The sequence below is a fragment of the Narcine bancroftii genome, chromosome 3 (genome assembly GCF_036971445.1).
Source record: "Narcine bancroftii isolate sNarBan1 chromosome 3, sNarBan1.hap1, whole genome shotgun sequence".
Taxonomy (NCBI): domain Eukaryota; kingdom Metazoa; phylum Chordata; class Chondrichthyes; order Torpediniformes; family Narcinidae; genus Narcine; species Narcine bancroftii.
The window spans coordinates 12,971,239-12,988,932 of record NC_091471.1 but is presented as its reverse complement, the minus strand read 5'-3'; the positions used below and the strand labels follow the sequence as shown (position 1 = coordinate 12,988,932).

Here is a 17,694-nt window from a genome sequence, read left to right as displayed (position 1 = left end):
AACCTATCCTATCTAAGAACCTGCCTAAATGCCTTTCACATGCATCTCTTTCTCTTCTCTCTTACTGTAAGGGGCCCCGGGCAACACTAATGGCGACTCTGTGTCTGCCTTCCGGCTGGCAGAAGGTGATTTCTTGTGATATTACATGTTCTGAACTATTACATAAAGGAATTTTGATTCTGCCTCTCACCACATCCCATCGTCAGCTCATGGAATGAAGAGCGACAGGAAAATCAGGGAAGGTGAACTTAAACTTATAGAGTCTCGTTGCACAGAAAGAGGCAATTGGCTCATTGAACCTGTGCCTCCACTGCAGGAGGTTTATCTAACTAGACACTTATTTCCTCCATTATTATGCTTGCTGTCTCTCTTCCCTCCTTTAGTCACAACTTGAGATACTGAGTGTCCATTCCGTGGATGTTGCCTGGCCTGCTGAGTTCCTGTTCACTAAATAATTAGCCCTATTGAAAGTTCTCCATTGAATCTCCTACCTTCCTTTGAGGCCACAGCATCTTTCCCTGTAAAATTAACTCGTATTATCTCTGACTTTGCCGCATAGCAGAGTGGCTGCCTCATAGCGTCAATGATCCAGTTCAATCCTGACACCTGGTGCTATCTGTGTGGAGTTTGCACATTCTCCTGCTGGCCCATGAGCCCCAATGCTCCAATTACCCTACAAATCCCATGTTTTTGAAGGGTAGAACAAAAGCTAAGCAGCTGGAGGAAACCCACACAGACATGGCGAGAGCATTCAAACTCCCTTCCAGAGAGCGCTGGATTGGAAGCCGGGTCACTGGTACTGTAACAGTGTTAACTGCCATCCTAACTGTTCCTATCTCACCTCACAGGTGTGCAAGCTGAGTATAAACGTTTATCGTCATAGACATCAGTAAAATGTAGAGATTCATCTAAATTCTTACTTCCAGCAGTTGTTACGTTTGTTCCTTGAGGAACAACCTTGCTTGGTTTTAGCGCATAAACAATTTTATTTTTCGAGCTGTTTGAGCCAACAACGCACTCGATTTCTGTTGTAGTCTCCATTTTTGTCCCTGCGCCAACTGCGCGCAGTGCCTGCTGGGGAATGTAGTTCTTTATTATACACGCATAATAACACAGCAGTTATGGAGTGACATCAGCAACAATCGTACAAATTAAAATGACACTGAAGTGGTTGGTTACAAGGAATCAGTTGTGGGCATCCAGCGAATAACAAATCTCTCTGAAAACCGACAAGAAACTTCCTGAGTGATAACCATTTACCTTTCAAGCACCAGCACCTGGTGAACTTTATAAATGTTAAATTCTGTGCACAGTCTAAGAATTGCCTGCAACCAGTAAATATGGAGGAGTGAGAAGTGAATCAAAGATTTTTTTCTGAACTTCGACACACATCACATATACGTGCGCTTAGAATTGGAAAGGGGTTAAGTTAGGTTAGTTAAGTTAATAGTGATAAGATAAAGTTTGATTCTGTTTTTATGTTTAAAGATAATTAAAAGCATCTTTTGTTTAAGTAACCATTGGTCTTGGTGAATATCTATTGCTGCTGGGTTTTGGGGTCCTTTGGGCTCGTAACAACAGCTTCTACCCATGGACAGTGAGGATGCTGAACGACCAGAGGAACTGCTCACACTAACCATTGGACACTCTAATATTAATGAAGGAATATTTATTCATTTATTTGTATGCATGAATACTTGTTCTGCATATGTTTGTCTGTGTGTTTGTTATGTCTGGTTGTGTGTCTGCGTGTTTTGCACTGAGTACTGGAGAACGCTGTTTCATCAGGTGGTGTAGTACGTATACAATCAGATGACAATAAACTTCACACTTGACGAGTATACATTAAAGTAAATTAAAAAAAGATAAATAAATACGTAAGATACCGTATATTTCGGCTTATAAGTCTACCTCCATGTTTCTGGCTGTCTGGGCTTCCCAGGAACAAACTAAATTTTTTTTAAACACCCCAATCGCAGGTAATCAAAATGTAAATTAAGTAAGTAAATAAAACCTTGGCCTACCGGACGGCAGTGGCAACGGCCCACGGAGCTGCAGCGCCGACATTGTGCTCCCAGGCGGGAGCAGGAATCTCGGCCAGGCAGCAGCGGCGATGGTGACCTCAGGGTCCAAGGTAGGGGGGTTATGGTGGTGCCCAGTGTTGGGGAGGTGTTGGGGAGCGGCAACACCGGCAGAGGGAATGTGCTTCCAGCATTGACTTATACACCAAATTTGTTTTTTTTTGGGGTAAATTTAAGTTCTTAGAAGTATATCCAGCATATAAGTCGATTTCCCCCCCCCCCCCTACTTTTTGAGTATTTCTTTTAGAGTTTCGCAACTCGCCTTATACACCGAAATATACGTCAGTTAAAATAATATTCAAGTGGTGCAGGAATAGTTTATAATTAGCGTAGTAAACATTCAAGAGCTTGATAGTCAATGGAAAAATAGCACTTGAACCTAGAGGTATTGAATTTCAAGGTTGTGACCTAGGTGGTGGGGGTCCTCTATGTTGTTGGTTTATGATCAGGCTGGTAGGTTAACTGGTCACTGTAAATTACTCCTCATGTTTGGGTGAGCAATAGCATCTGGTGGAATCGATGGGAGAGTAATATGTGATGAGTGCAGACTGATTCTGCCTGGTCAGTCTGGATGTGAGACAGAATGGCTTGTTTCTGTTGACAGTAACAGCTCCACACTCTTGCAGTACCAGCAATCCGGGTTCAAATCTGTTGATCCCTGTAAGTAGTTTGCAGGTTCTCCCTATGACTTGTGTGGGCCCCAAAGACATGCAGGGTGAGTACATTAATTGGTCATATGGGTGTCATTGGCGGTGCAGACTCGTGGGCTAGAAGGACTGTATCTTGAAAATTAAAAAGTAATTGAAAATTAAGTTCCATTATTCATGACCCCGGTTTGTATAAACTCTCTTCTGGTTTTGGATATCATTTTGTAAGATCCAAATTGTAATCCTTCCGGGACCCATATTCCTCCAGTTCAAGGAGGAAGCCTGGCAACTATCGGCCTATAAGTTTGACGTCTGTGGTAGGTAAATTAATGGAGAAAATTCTTAGAGATAGTACTTATAAACATCTGGATAGACAGGGTCTGATCAGGAGCACTCAACATGGATTTGTGGGAGGAAGGTCATGTTTGACCAATCTGATTGAATTTTTTGAAGAGGTGACTAGGAATGTGGATGAGGGTAGCGCAGTGGATGTTGTCTATATGGACTTCAGTAAGGCCTTCGATAAGGTACCACATGGAAGGTTAGTTAGGAAGGTGCAGTCTTTAGGTATAAATTTTAAGATAGTCAAATGGATTGAACATTGGCTGAAAGGGAGAGGCCAGAGAGTGGTAGTGGATAATTGTCTGTCAGGTTGGAGGCCGATGACCAGTGGTGTGCCTCAAGGATCTGTATTGGGCCCATTGTTGTTCGTTATATACATTAATGATCTAGATGATGGGGTGGTGAATTGGATTAGTAAATTTGCAGACGATACTAAGATAGGTGGAATAGTGGATAATGAAGAAGGTTTTCAAGGATTGCAGAGGGATTTGGGCTGCTTAGAAAAGTGGGCTGAAAAATGGCAGATGGAATTTAATGCTGATAAGTGTGAGGTGCTTCATTTTGGTAAGAAGAATCAGAACAGGACATACGTAGTAAATGGGAGAGCATTGAGGAATACAGAAGAGCAGAAAGATTTAGGAGTAACGGTACATCGTTCCCTGAAGGTAGAAACTCACGTGAATAGGGTGGTGAAGAAGGCTTTTCGTATGCTGGCCTTTATCAATCATTGCATGGAATATAGGAGTTGGGAGGTGATGTTGAGATTGTATAAGACGTTGGTGCGGCCTAATTTGGAGTTCTGTGTGCAGTTCTGGTCGCCTAATTATAGGAAGGATATAAACAGAGTGGAGAGAGTGCAGAGAAGGTTTACCAGAATGTTACCTGGGTTTAAGCATCTAGAGTATAGGGAGAGATTGGACAGATTAGGGCTTTATTCTTTGGAGCGAAGAAGGTTGAGAGGGGATTTGATAGAAATATTTAAGATTATGAAAGGGATAGACAGAGTGGTTGTGGATAGACTATTTCCGTTAAGAGGAGGAAAGATTAAAACAAGAGGACATGAGTTAAGAATTAAGGGGCAGAGGTTTAGAGGTAACATGAGGGGGAACTTCTTTACTCAGAGAGTGGTAGCCGTGTGGAATGATCTTCCGGGAGAAATAGTGGCGGCGGAGTCAATTGTATTATTTAAGAAAAGGTTGGACAGGTATATGGATGAGAAGAAGATGGAGGGTTATGGGCATTGTGCAGGGAGATGGGACTAGAAAGGGGTGTTTGGTTCGGTGCGGACTGGAAGGGCCTAATGGCCTGTTTCCGTGCTGTAATTGTTATGTTAATTGTTATGTTAGATGTAGCACAGCTTACACAGAATATTGCATGGTTCAAGATTCATCTTTCCTTTTGTGACGAAGTATATAGAAATGTTTTTGGGAGATAAACTGCGAAAGGTTTGTTAGAGTAGGTTACATACAAACACTTTAAAACAGATCTTATTTGAAATACTGGAGCTCTGCTAATGCTAGACATATTGGCTCCACAGATTTTGCAAGAGCTTTGGAGAGTGCTCAAGAAACTTCACTAATGGATTGTTGTTTACAAAAGGCAACAGATGAAAGAGTGTGTTGGAGTTGTAGATTGTCTGGAAGAGAACTTGCTATTATAATAGGGTCATGTGGTTTTGCAAGCAGAAAGAGTCAAACAGGCTTTCTTTCAGAGAGAGAGAGAGACACACACACACATACACACACACACAGATCATTTCTACAGGGTTATAGCCAGCAGAAGGAGCTGGGACTGGAACAGGACAAGCTGGCAAGCTTGTGGAAAGCTCCATTTGGAAGATGGCCTGGTCAAAGCCCTTGTGATTCATGCAAGAGGAGAGGACTGGCTGTCTAATATTTCACTTGGAATAAGGGACCTGAAAGAAAGAGGTTATCATCTGGAGCACCCGGAAGGGGCAAGTTTCGTCAGCAAGACACTTAAGTGGCTGATGGAAGTACATCAGTTGTGGATGTCCTGGAACAACAAATCTCTCTCTGAAAACCGACAAGAACCTTCCTGAGCAGTAACCATTTACCTTTCAAGCACAAAAGCCTGGTGAACTTTATAAATGATAAATCTGTGCACAGTGTAAGAATTGCCTGAAACCATTGAACTTGGAAGAATGAGAAGTGAGATTGGACTGTCAACCAAAGAACTTTTCTTAACTTACTCACACATTACATACATGTGCGGTTAAAATTAGATGGGGGTTAAGTTAGGTTAAGTAAGTCAGTAGAGTTAAATTAAAGTTTGATTCTATTTTCAAGTTTAAAGATAATTAAAAGCAACTTTTGTTTAATTAACCATTTGTCTTGGTGAATATCTATTCCTGCTGGGTTTTAGGGTCCTCTGGGATCATAACACTTTCCTGTCATGTAATAGTTCAGAACATTTAATGTGACACAAAATTGCCTTCTGCTTGCCATTAGTATTGCCCAGTGCACCTTCCAGTATGAGAGAAAGAGAAACAAAAAAGTGTCTCTTCAGAGTCACTGAATGCCTGTGGATTTGCTTGCAGCGTTCCTGTAGACTCTACAACCACACAGACTTCTGTTTGATTCATTGGCAGGACAAGATCCAGGTCCAAACCTCCGAATCGATCAGCGTCCGAAGCCCTTCGGGAGCCCTTCTTGTCCCCAGCACCCTCTTGAATCCCTGGTTCCCATTATGGCAGTGGCTAGGAGCCTGCAATCAATGCAGATCCCCTGACCGTAAGCCGCCTGCAGACTGTGTGGGTCCCTCAGCCCCTCGGTGGTCCGTCATAATAGCCTGTCCTATAGGGTTGCTGCCTACCATCTATTCTCTTGTTAGTCCAATGGCCTAGGTCTGCTGGAGGTTACAATCTATCATCGCGAGGTGGAAGTGCATCCACCCCCACACCATCACCGCCAGTTTTGACAGTTAATTGGCCACTACCAGTCAAGCCAGGCAATGCTGACATGTGAATGATGAGCTGTTCAAGACCATTGAGCTTTCAATCACTTCACATCATTTCCTCCTCTTCCCTGCGCCCGAGCAATAAATCATTACAAGAAAAAGAAAAGCATTTACAAAAGTTTAGATAATGATATTCACAACCCCACGTGATTTGTTGCAAAAAGACCAATTAAAAACATAATGTGAAAATTAGTCAAGAGATGTTTCAAAGATTGCAACTGCCCTGTTCTGTAATAACCAATTATGGCAGCACGACATACGAGGACGTAAGTGTCAGCTTAATTAGGGTTGAGTTTAATTATAACTTTTATTTCTCATTCACTGTGGGAAAGAAGTTTTTCAGACTATTAGCATTAGCTGATTTTTTTTTCAAGAGATAACATTTTGAAATTTGGTCTGCATTTATAACATTTTTGAAAGGAAGAAGTATTTTAATGAGATTTAGTAGATCTCCTATGTTATTTGTGCTCAGTGCCTCTGTTCTTTGGTGGCTGGAGTGTTATAGAATAGACAGGCCATTCATTCTCCCCTTGTCTCTTCAACGTTGCGCGTTGGTCAGTGGGGGATCATTGGGAGACCTGTCTCACTCTCCTTTTCTCCCACGCAATTTAACTGTCTCTCTCTTGGCATTCCCTTGATTGCCGAGATACTGAAGGCTGTGAAGCAAGGGCTCGTCGATGGCACGAGTGTCGGTGGGTAGGTAACAGACGTCATAGATGTGCTGGACGGAAGGGGCTGTATTTATGCTGATTTGTTCCAGCTCAGAATCAGATGTGTTGGACAATTATCTCATCGTAATACTTTTGGCTTGGAGATTCCCGCTCTTTCTCACCCACCCCAATGTGAAAAATGGTTGGAAGTGATTCTGTAATTAGTGATGGAAATGGAAAGTATGTAGATTAGAGCTTGAGAGTAGACAGTACTGGCTAGTCAGCCCTTCTTATCTCGAGCCCCAAGGATGCAAGGATCTAGTTCAGGCTGGTACAGTGACCTAAGGTAGTCTATTTTAGCCACTACTGCGCTTGCTTAATAGAGATATGAATATTAACTTAGACGCCCCTAAGGAGGGAATGAACTAATTGACATAACATGCGATGGATGAAGAGGGAGGAACTGAGGATTACCTGGATTGATGGAGGGGAGAAGGAGAATGCTGTAATGTATTGGGATTCTGACTGGAATAAGGTGGGGTAATGTTGAGCGCGGGACTGTACAAAGGAGTGATGATTCTGAACCTCCGGTGTGTCTCCAGACCAGGGCATCCGACTCTGCAGACTCGAAATAAAGCTGAACCTGTTCTCCAAGACTTTAGTGATTGTGAACACTTTATATTTCACACCGTTTTCTCTCTCTCTTTCTCTCTCTCTCTCTCTCTCAGGAATCGTGGCAATTAGCTCTCAAGCTTCCTTGCCCTGTGACTGTAATCTCATGTGCTGTTCAGTTAAGCTCACATTAAGGGAACTTACATCGTGATACTACCAGAATAATCAGAAAATAGTGGAACCAGTCATTGAAATCAGCGTCTTTTCCTGGGATCTGGAGCGACATTGGCACTGAGTCTAGAACAAGCAACGGTTGCTGGGTTGCTAGGTCATTTCCTGCTCCCTTTTAAATTCACAAGGTTCACGGGAAAATATACTACAGAATAACCTGGCAGACAAAATAAAATATAAGTACATTTGAGGGCCACATCCAATCGTCCCTCCCCTCCATCAACATGATCTACCGGAAGCACTGTCTGAAGAGGCCGCACAAAATCATTGAGGACCCCTTCCACCCCGCACACAGCATCTTTCAGCTGCTCCCATCGGGGAAGAGATACAGGAGGATGAGAGCCAGCACCACCAGGCTGAAGAACAGCTTCTTCCCACAGGCAGTGAGAACGCTGAACGACCAAAGGAACAGCTCACACTGACCCTCTAACACTCTCGTATTCATGAAACAATATTTATTTATTTTTATATTTCAATCTTGCACCATCTCCATCTTGAACCAAGAACCAGTAAACGCTGTTTCATAGGGTTAAACTTGTGCAATCAGATGGAAAAATAAACTTGATGAGACGAACTGCAAGAGATCACTGAGCTGTGGCCACAATCAAGCCAAATCTGAGGAGCAGGATAAAATGCGCAGCTCTCGCTGTGTGACATGTTTAGTATTGCTGACAGTGGAAGACTTTCCACACAATCACCACTTTCCCTGCAAATTAAGACGTCCCAATTCTGACAAAAAAAAATCAAGTTTACTTGCTCCACAGCAAGGATCCCCCAGTGGCCGACTATGTCAACTGCTCACTCCATTCCCACACCAACAGGTCTATCCATGGGCTTGTGCACTGCCAAACTGAGTCGTAGGAACAACAACTGATATTCCATCTTAGCACTCTTTCACCAAACAGCATGAACATCGACCTCCAACTTCCATTAACCCTCTCTTCCAAGTCACTCTTTCCCTATTCCTCCCCACCCACTTCCCTATCACATCAGAGCCACTCATGACACTTTCTCCATCACTTCTCAGCTTTACTTCTCTTCTACTCACTCACCTGTATCCATCTATGACCTCTTACCCTGTCCTCCTTCCCCTGCCCCTTCTTCCCCTCCTCCCCCTCTCTCCCCATCTTTTTGTTCAGTTGTCTACCCGTTTTTGCTTATGCCTGACGAACGGCCCAGGCCCAAAGGGTTGCTTTTGCATTTTACTTCCTACGGAGGCTGCGCGACCTGCTGAGATTCTCCAATGCGTTAGTGCATTGCACTCGACCCCAGCATCTGCCCACCTTTTTATTGTACTCAAGTTGAACTCAGTTTCCCTCTCCACAGATGCGCTGAATGTTTCTGCTATCTGTTTCTAAGCAACACCATGAGTCTATTTTACCTAAAACGTAGCAGTCTTGAAGACCTCTTGGTTCAGGAACGAAGAATGAGAGGCTGTTTTTATTTTTTTGATAACCTTGCAATTCTGTGAATTTGAGGCACCTTCATCAGTGAGGTGACGTTCTTTTGGACAGTAAGATGACTAGCCACAATGTGGCTGCAGGGTGAGCCAGCTACTGAATGCCAGTAACATGTTCAAGTAACTCTAGACTTTCCAAACTTGGACGTTCTACTACAAGGAAGAGAAAGGCAGATAGCACATTGCAACGCCAGACCACCAGATCCCCTCCATGCCACCAGATCCCTCCATGCCACTCACCACTCTGATCTGATATTATAGCATGAGGCCTTGTGAATCTAAATTTTGGAAGTCCATCATCAATAACACAGTGGAAACATCTTCTCCAGAAGAACTACTAGGATGTTGCCTGGACTTCAGGAATTGTTATAGGGAAAGGTTAACCAGGTTCAGACTTTGTTCCCTGGAGCATAAAAGAATGAGGGGAGATTTGATGGAGATATAAAAAATTTTGAGGGGGATTGACAGAGTAAATGTCGAGAGGCTTTTTCCACTGAGGTATAAACTAGAGAACACGGGTTAAGAGTGAAAGGGGAAAAGGTTGGTGGGAACTTCTTCACACAGAGAGTGATTGGGGATGTGGAAGAAGCTACCAACTGAAGTGGTGAATGTGGGATCAGACAGGTGAAGGGGATAGGGAGGGCTGGGGCTGGATGCAAGTCAGTGGAATGAGGCAGAATACTAGATGGGGACAGACCAGAAGGGCCAAAGGACCTGCTCTGTGCCATATTATTCTACGGCTCTAAGTCGTTGAAAAAGGTAGATTCCCATTTCCAAGAGCAATGAGCGAAAAGCAATAAATATTGCGCTTGCTATCAATACGAGATCTTGAAAATTAAACCAGCAAATAAAATGGTACACATTGTTCCAGGTCATCCATCAAAGATGCAATACACTCAGCACAATATCCCCACTTTACAATGCTGGTGATTAAGGTCTGCTAAAGTCTTAATTGCTTCCTAGAATTGCACTGTATTGTAACCCAAATTCTCAAAGATAACTTTGTTTTCTTTTTACTTACTTCAGACGGCTCAGTTTCCAAAGTTCCGTCAGGTCACCTCGATGATGTGCAACTTGATAGAGAAGAGATCTCATCTTCTCTCGGGGACCCTGCCTCAGGATGAACTGAAAGACCTCAAGCAAGAAGTCACCACAAAAATTGACGTTGGCAACAAGTATGTTTGATGTCTCTGTCGTGTTGTGCCTTGCACGGTGCATTGAGCTTGACTTTAAGATGATTTAGAGGAGGAAGATACTTTGAGAAGAGAGTTCCAATCAAATGGACGGATGGGGCCCAAGGGCCAATTTTATTCTCTATAACTTTGCCCCACTCCTGAAATTTGAATTCAATTCAAAGCTTCTGGAAGTAAAAAAATTTGGCTGGGAAATTATTGTACGATGATACCGATGCCTTCGTGAAGGGTTGTGAACTGAAGCATTGGCAGTCTTGATGAAGGGTTCTGATCTGAAACATGGACCCAGTCTTTACATTTAAAATTTAAATTATTTTTTTTCAATTTAGACATGCAGCACAGTAACAGGCCCTTCCTGCTCACAAGTCCGTGCCACCCAATTACACCCAATTGACCTACAACCCCCGTATATTTCAAACAGTGGGAGGAAATCGGAGCCCTCAGAGGAAACCCGTGCAAACACAGGAAGAACATACAAGCTCCTTTCAGACAGCACTACATATGAACCCATGTTGCTAATGCCATAACAATGTTGTGGCAACTGCTATGCTAACCGTGTCACCCTAGTCTCGATGGAGGTTCTGACCTGAAGCATAGTCTTGATGAAGGCTCCATCCTGAAACATGTATCCAGTCCTGATGAAGGTTCCATCCTGAAACATGGACCCAGACTTAATGAAGATTCTGACATGAACATGGACCCAGTCTTAATGAAGGTTCCATCCTGCAACATGGACCCAGTCTTGATGAATGTTCCATCCTGAAGCATGGACACACTCTCCCACTGATGCTACTCCACCCACTGAATTCCTTCAGCAGATTCTTTGTTCCTCTAGATTCCACTTTCTGCAGACTCTCAGGTGTCCTGATATTAATACCTAGCAGGTGAGGATATTTCCTGTCCATACCCATTGTGGAATGTTTCTCCAATACCTGCCAACTTTGGATCAACAAAGTGATCTCCCATGGTTCCCACAGTTGTCGGCAAAATGACAAACGGCAATGAGGGAGATAGGAGGAAGGAAGGAAGATAGATCACCTCATTGAGTGGTGTCACACTAACAACCTTGCACTCAGTGTTGGACAAACCAAGTAGATGATTGTGGACTTCAGGAGGAAGTCAGAAAATGAACCAGTCCTCATCGAGGAATCAGTAGTGGAGAGGGTCTTATCTTCAAATTACTGGATGTAAACATCTCCAAAGATCTATCCTGGAGCCTCCATGTCAAGTATAGCTCGCCAGCGGCTATACTTTGTAAGATGTTTGAGGTGATTCAGTTCTGCACTGAAGTTTCTCGAAAACACCTATGGATGTACCATGGAGAGCATCCTGGCTGGTTGCATCACTGTCTGGTACAGAGGTGCCATCCCTCAGGACAAAAAAAACTCCAGAGAGTTGCTAACTCAGCCTGCGACATCACGGGCACGAGACTTCACTCCATGGAGAATATCTACAAGATGCAGTGGCTTAAGAAAGCATCTTCAATCCTCATGGACCCCTACCACCCAGGCTGTTATGGGAACATACATGTCTTGCGTGATATCAAGTAAAAAGTTACATTCGATATGTGTGTTCCGTTAGACGCCATCTTAAACAGAATAAAGAGTGATCATGTGAGACTATTCTTTAGGGTAAACATGACAGAAATGATATTGAAGATCAAAACAAAAAAAATTCTACACTCCGAACGACAGAATCTATGGGATTTTGAATAAAGAGGACATCGGAGGTGAGAATGAAAACGGCGCACCGTGACGACACGAGCAGCAACGGAATTAAAGTACATGTTCACCAGCAGTGGAAAAATTTGCAGTGAAGACAACAAAAGAGAGAGAATAAACAGCACTTGGATATCAGATTTACTTTGGTACTGAATATTAAATAGTAAAAATGGCAGAAAGACGTTTTGGGGAATTTAGAGAAATGGAAGTCTGGTATAATTATGTAGATAAGTTCGATAGGTACTGCATTGCCCATGAGGTGAGAGATTCTGAAACTTGCAATAAAAAACTGGCATTGCTTTTGAGCGAGGTGGGGAGCAGAACATACGTTCTGATCAAGGCTCTATCGGTACCGGTAAAACCACATACCAAGTCTTAGGAAGAGTTTCATGACCTTGTCGAAGAACATCTGTCCCCCAAAGCCAACAGTGGTTGTGGAAAGATAGACGTTCTATACCAGAATGCAGAAGGCTGGCGAAACAGTGAGCCAATATTTGGCCAAATTGCAGAGGTTGTCGGAGACGTAGTTTTTAAAATATTTTGGACGAGGCCTTGAGAGGCATGTTGGTAATTGATTTGGCTGACTGCCATGCCCAAGAATAGTCATTGCTCACAAATAAATTTGGGCATTTAAGTGCGATTATGAGATAGCATTGTGTTTCGAAATGGCCGATTGTCACGTCGATATTATACATGGTGAGCGCATGGTGAAGCGAATGTTTCAGCTGTGGGAGAAATAACCACTGCTCTAATAACTGTTATTACAAAAAGGGTGTGTTATTTGTGTGATAACGTGAGACATCAAGGCAAAGTGTCCAAGACAGAAAGAAAAGAAACAAAGAGAGGGGCACAGAAGGAAGAAAAACCAGAAATTTAAGTATAAAAAACAATCTTCCAACGTTAAAAACATCATGGGAAAGGATGGAAGTTCTGGCAGTGAGCCAGAGTACAAAAGAGACTCAGAGGACGATGGGGGAATTAGTATTAATGTACATCTGTCGTGTATTTGATTACAGGGCAGAAATTCTTGTTCACGTTTAAGTTAACAATGAACTTGTCCACCACATAGGGGCCCAGATACAGTAATAAAAAGGTTCAAAATAAGGTTTGAAAGTAACTATAATATATAAAAAGACGTAGTTTCCCCAACTATATACTTAAAATCTTATATTGTACATATAAAATGTTACTATGTATATTTTTAAAAACAAAACACAAAAATATTTTTATACAAAACAACGAACCTGTCCAGATAGCACTCGACTCAGGGGGCGGCTGTGCCATTAAAGCCAAAAGATCTGAAAGACCAAGCACTGGTCAAACTTAAAATGAAACAGTCTGACATAGTGTTAAAGACGGTTACAGGGGAGAAAGTTCAAAGTGCTAGGGAAATGCGAAGTGGACATCGAGTGTAAGGGACAGACAAAGAAGGGACTGCCTCTCGACAGAGTCAATACAAAAGGAGGCGTTTTGTTTGGAAGGGATCGGTTGCCGCACATCCAGCTTGACTGGAAGGCAATGGGTGCAGTGAAGAATGTGCAAACTGTTGAGGATGAAAAGAAATCAAAGCTGAAGTAGAGGCTTCAGAAGTACCAGACAGTGTTTGGGAAAAACCTGGGAAAAATTCAGGGGGTCCAGGTCAAATTGCAATTGAAATCGGAAGGCAAAAAATCTAAGTCTTTAAGCCAAATTTGGTACCTTTTGCTATTAAAAAAAAATTGAGACTGAACTCAACAGATTAGAAAGTGAAGGAGTAATCAAGAAACTTCAGTACAGTGACTGGGCAACTCCTATTGTACCAGTCGGAAAACCCGGTGGTGAAATTCAAATTTGTGGTTACTATAAAGTCACAGTTAACCAAGCGTAAGTCCCTGGTCATTCTGTTTTGAGAGCTGAGGAATTATTTCAACCTCTGAATGGTGGAAAAACATTCACAAAACTAGACTTATTACAAGCATATCAGCAAGTCAAATTGCATCCCGAATCGAGGAAGTATGTTGCTATACACACTCACCTGGAGTTCATTTATACCATGATACTGTATGGATTATCATTAGCCCCAGTGATGTTTCAAGCTGTTATGGACAAATTCTTGCAAGGACTGAGTGTTGGATGTTACCTAGATGTCGTCACCATTACAGGTCTTGATGATGCATTTAACAAACTTGGTAAAGGTTCTGGCCCGGCGACAACAAGCTAAAGTCCAACTGCGCCAAGACAACTGTGTACTTATGGTACCCTCAGTAACATATTTATGATTTATGATTGATCGTGAAGGAGTTAGGATGGATGCAGCAGGCACTGAAGCCGTTTGCAGTGCACCCTGCCCATTGAATCAAGCTGAGTTGCAATCATTCTGAGGTTTGGTTAACCATTATCGAAAGCACATCCCCAACATATCAATGCTGTGCAACCCACTCAACTAATATTTTTGTTTTAAACTTTATTTATACATTCAAAAAAAAATATATGACATATACAGCAATTAAACATGAACGTGAACATTTTTTAATATATATTAAAAAAATAAAAAAGAAAAAGAAAAAAAATCCCCCCCTCTCCTAAGGAGAGCCATAAACAAGAAAAAGAAAGGATATTAAAAAAAAGTTAAATATACATATTAAAATCTAATCAATATAAATTGAAATGTAAATATTACAAGTATAACAGCCATTTATTAATTAAAAATTATAATTACCATGCGAAACATACATATTTTTTCCATTATTAAACAATATTTCATCTCATGCCATCTATTAATATCAATCATATTTGCATCTTTCCACATACTAGCAATACATTTTTTCGCTACGGATAAAGCTAAATATACAAAAGCAAGCTGAAACTTATTTAATCCCAAGCCTTTCAGAGGATGCAAACTACCCAATAAAAATACGGTTGAATCTAAAACTATTTTAATCTTATACAGATATTCTAAAAACAATTGAATTTTCTTCCAAAAAGATTGTATATGTATACATGACCAAACAGCATGAAAAAAAAATTCCAGCCATATCATCACATCTAAAACACAGATCTGATTCATTAAAACCTTTATTAGATAAATCTCCGAAGAAAGTTACAAAATCCACGATGGCAATCCAGGTCCAAGTGTTGATGAAAGATCTTAATTTATTAGATATTCATATATCACCTAACTTTGGTGAAGAAAAATCTACTTTCACTCAAGTTTTCAACCCCCTCCCCCCCCCCCCCCCATCCTAGGGGAAAGCCCATGATTCTTTATCTCTGCCCATCATGACCTCTCTAAGGGTACCCCTCAGTCTCCAATGCTCCAGGGGAAAAATCCAACAAAGAAAGATTTTTCCTTTTATTCATCTAGACATGAATCGTTTTCAAGGATTGACTTCTTTTTAGTATCGGCACATTTACAAGGGCAAATACAACAAGTGGTATTAAAGGTTACGGAGAGAAGGCGGGGACGGGGTACTGAACTTTAAGATCAGCCATGATCTCGTTGAATGGCGGAGCAGGCTCGAAGGGTCGAATGACCTACTCCTGCTCCTATCTTCTATGTTTCTATAAAAGTAGGGTGATTTCAGATCATTCTCTGTTATATTTTACATATGAAACTTCTGAGAAAATTCAAATAGCTTATCGTTGGAGATTTAATGCAATGTTGTAAAAAATATAGAATTTATTGATTTTTTGAAGAAAACAAATTAATTTTTTTGAAAGAAAATTCTAAATCTGTTCAAAGTAAGTTTGTATTATGGGATGCTATGAAAGTCTATTTGAGAGGACAAATAACTAGTTATACTTCTAAAATAAAAAAGAATCGATTAAATCAGAGTCTTGAATTAGAGAAACAGATCGATGAGTTAGAAAAGGAATTTCAGAAAGATCCTACAGAAGATCAGGAAATAGAATTATCTAGGCTGAAATTGAAATATAATACCTTGCAATCTTATCAATTTGAATGTGTGATTAATAGGACTAAACAACGGTATTACGAATGGGGAGGGAAAGCACACAAGGTACTGGTGTCGCTCAACCAATTGTTGAAAAAAAACCCAGAAATGGTATTGGAATGCTGATACCGACAAAGCTTTCGATCGCTTAACCTTAATGGAAAATGTTCACATTCACTACAACCTAGACAAGGAAGTGACCCTTGCTGTTGATGCTTCTCCTGTTGGTTTAGGTGTGGGATTGTCACAAGTCCCAGAAAAGGGAGAACAACCTTAACAACACTCCTTAACTGCCTGAGAACAAAACTATGAGCAATTGGACAAGGAGAGACTGGCCATAATCTGTGGTCTCAAACGATTTCACCAATACCTACATGGTAAGAAGTTCACCTTAGTGATGGACAATAAACCACTGAGCTTGACCTTACACCCCAAGAAAGGCATCCCTTGGCAAACGGCTGCAAGGATTCAACGATGGGTGATGGAGCCCGATGCGTATGATCATGATCTAAAGCATCTCCATGCAGAAAAGAATGGTCATGCTGATGTATTATCACACTTACCTCTTCCTGCAGCAGAGCAGAGCAGACAGAAGGGAACATCAATTGGACTGCAGAAGCCACAGCTATCAACCAGGAACAACTTTATCACTTTCCCATTATAGCTCAGGCTATCAGCAAAGAGGTCAGAAAAGAGGCCACTTGACTGGATGGCCCGAAGCTGACAGTATTATCACCGACTTGAAAGCTTTTTGTGCTCAGCAATATGAAGAGGGTTGCCTGTTATAGGGGTCAAGAACAATCATCCCCAAGAAAGGACAAGAGGCCATTCTAAAAGAGCTCCACGCCAATCATCCACTAATGGTCCAGATGAAGACTCTGGCAGGCATGCAAATTTGGTGGCCATGGATTGATGTAGATATTGAACAGATGGTTCGGAGACACCACCAAGAGATGCACCACAAGCAGAAGCTAACCCATTCCGACCCTCGCACCGAATTCATGTTGATTTCGCTGGTCCATTTATGGGGGGGGGGGGGGAATTCTCTCATTGTTGTCGACGCACACTCCAAATGGCTGATTGTGCAGCAAATATGAACAACAACGGAAAAGGCAATTGAGAGGCTACGATATGCGTTTGCAGGTTATGGACTTACCCTTCTTCTTTCTTTTCTTTGGCTTGGCTTCGCGGACGAAGATTTATGGAGGGGGTAAAAGTCCATGTCAGCTGCAGGCTCGTTTGTGGCTGACAAGTCCGATGCGGGACAGGCAGACACGATTGCAGTGGTTGCAAGGGAAAAGTGGTTGGTTGGGGTTGGGTGTTGGGTTTTTCCTCCTTTGCCTTTTGTCAGTGAGGTGGGCTCTGCGGTCTTCTTCAAAGGAGGTTGCTGCCCGCCAAACTGTGAGGCGCCAAGATGCACGGTTTGAGGCGATATCAGGCCACTGGCGGTGGTCAATGTGGCAGGCACCAAGAGATTTCTTTACCCACATAACTGGTTTCAGACAAAGGACCTCAATATGTATCAGTTCCTGTGAAACAACAATTTGCGACCGATAGTATCTGTACCCTACCATCTGAGTACAAACGAGGAAGCCAAGCACTTTGTTCAGTTATTCAAAACGGACGATGAAAAGCAAAGAGCTCATTAAAAGCATAACAGAAGTATAAGATTGCAGAATTTCTGTTATCATGTAGTTAACACCGCACTCCACTACAAAACGCACGCCGGCAGAACTGATGTTTGGACGCAACTTGAGAACCCCACTTGCTGAAGTGCACCCAAACATCGGACTTCGTATTCAACAGTGGACATCTTTGAGTAAGCCAACAAGATCTCTGGAGATCAGAGA

General features: G+C 42.1%; 1 protein-coding gene across 1 annotated transcript in view; it reads left to right on the top strand.

Annotated features, from left to right (window-relative positions):
* Positions 1-17,694, top strand: part of LOC138756974 (dedicator of cytokinesis protein 2-like) — a 1,510,503-nt gene that overhangs the window by 240,568 nt on the left and 1,252,241 nt on the right. Inside the window, 1 exon segment of the mRNA XM_069923500.1 lies at positions 10,025-10,173. Within this exon segment, the coding sequence (XP_069779601.1) occupies positions 10,025-10,173 (149 nt within the window).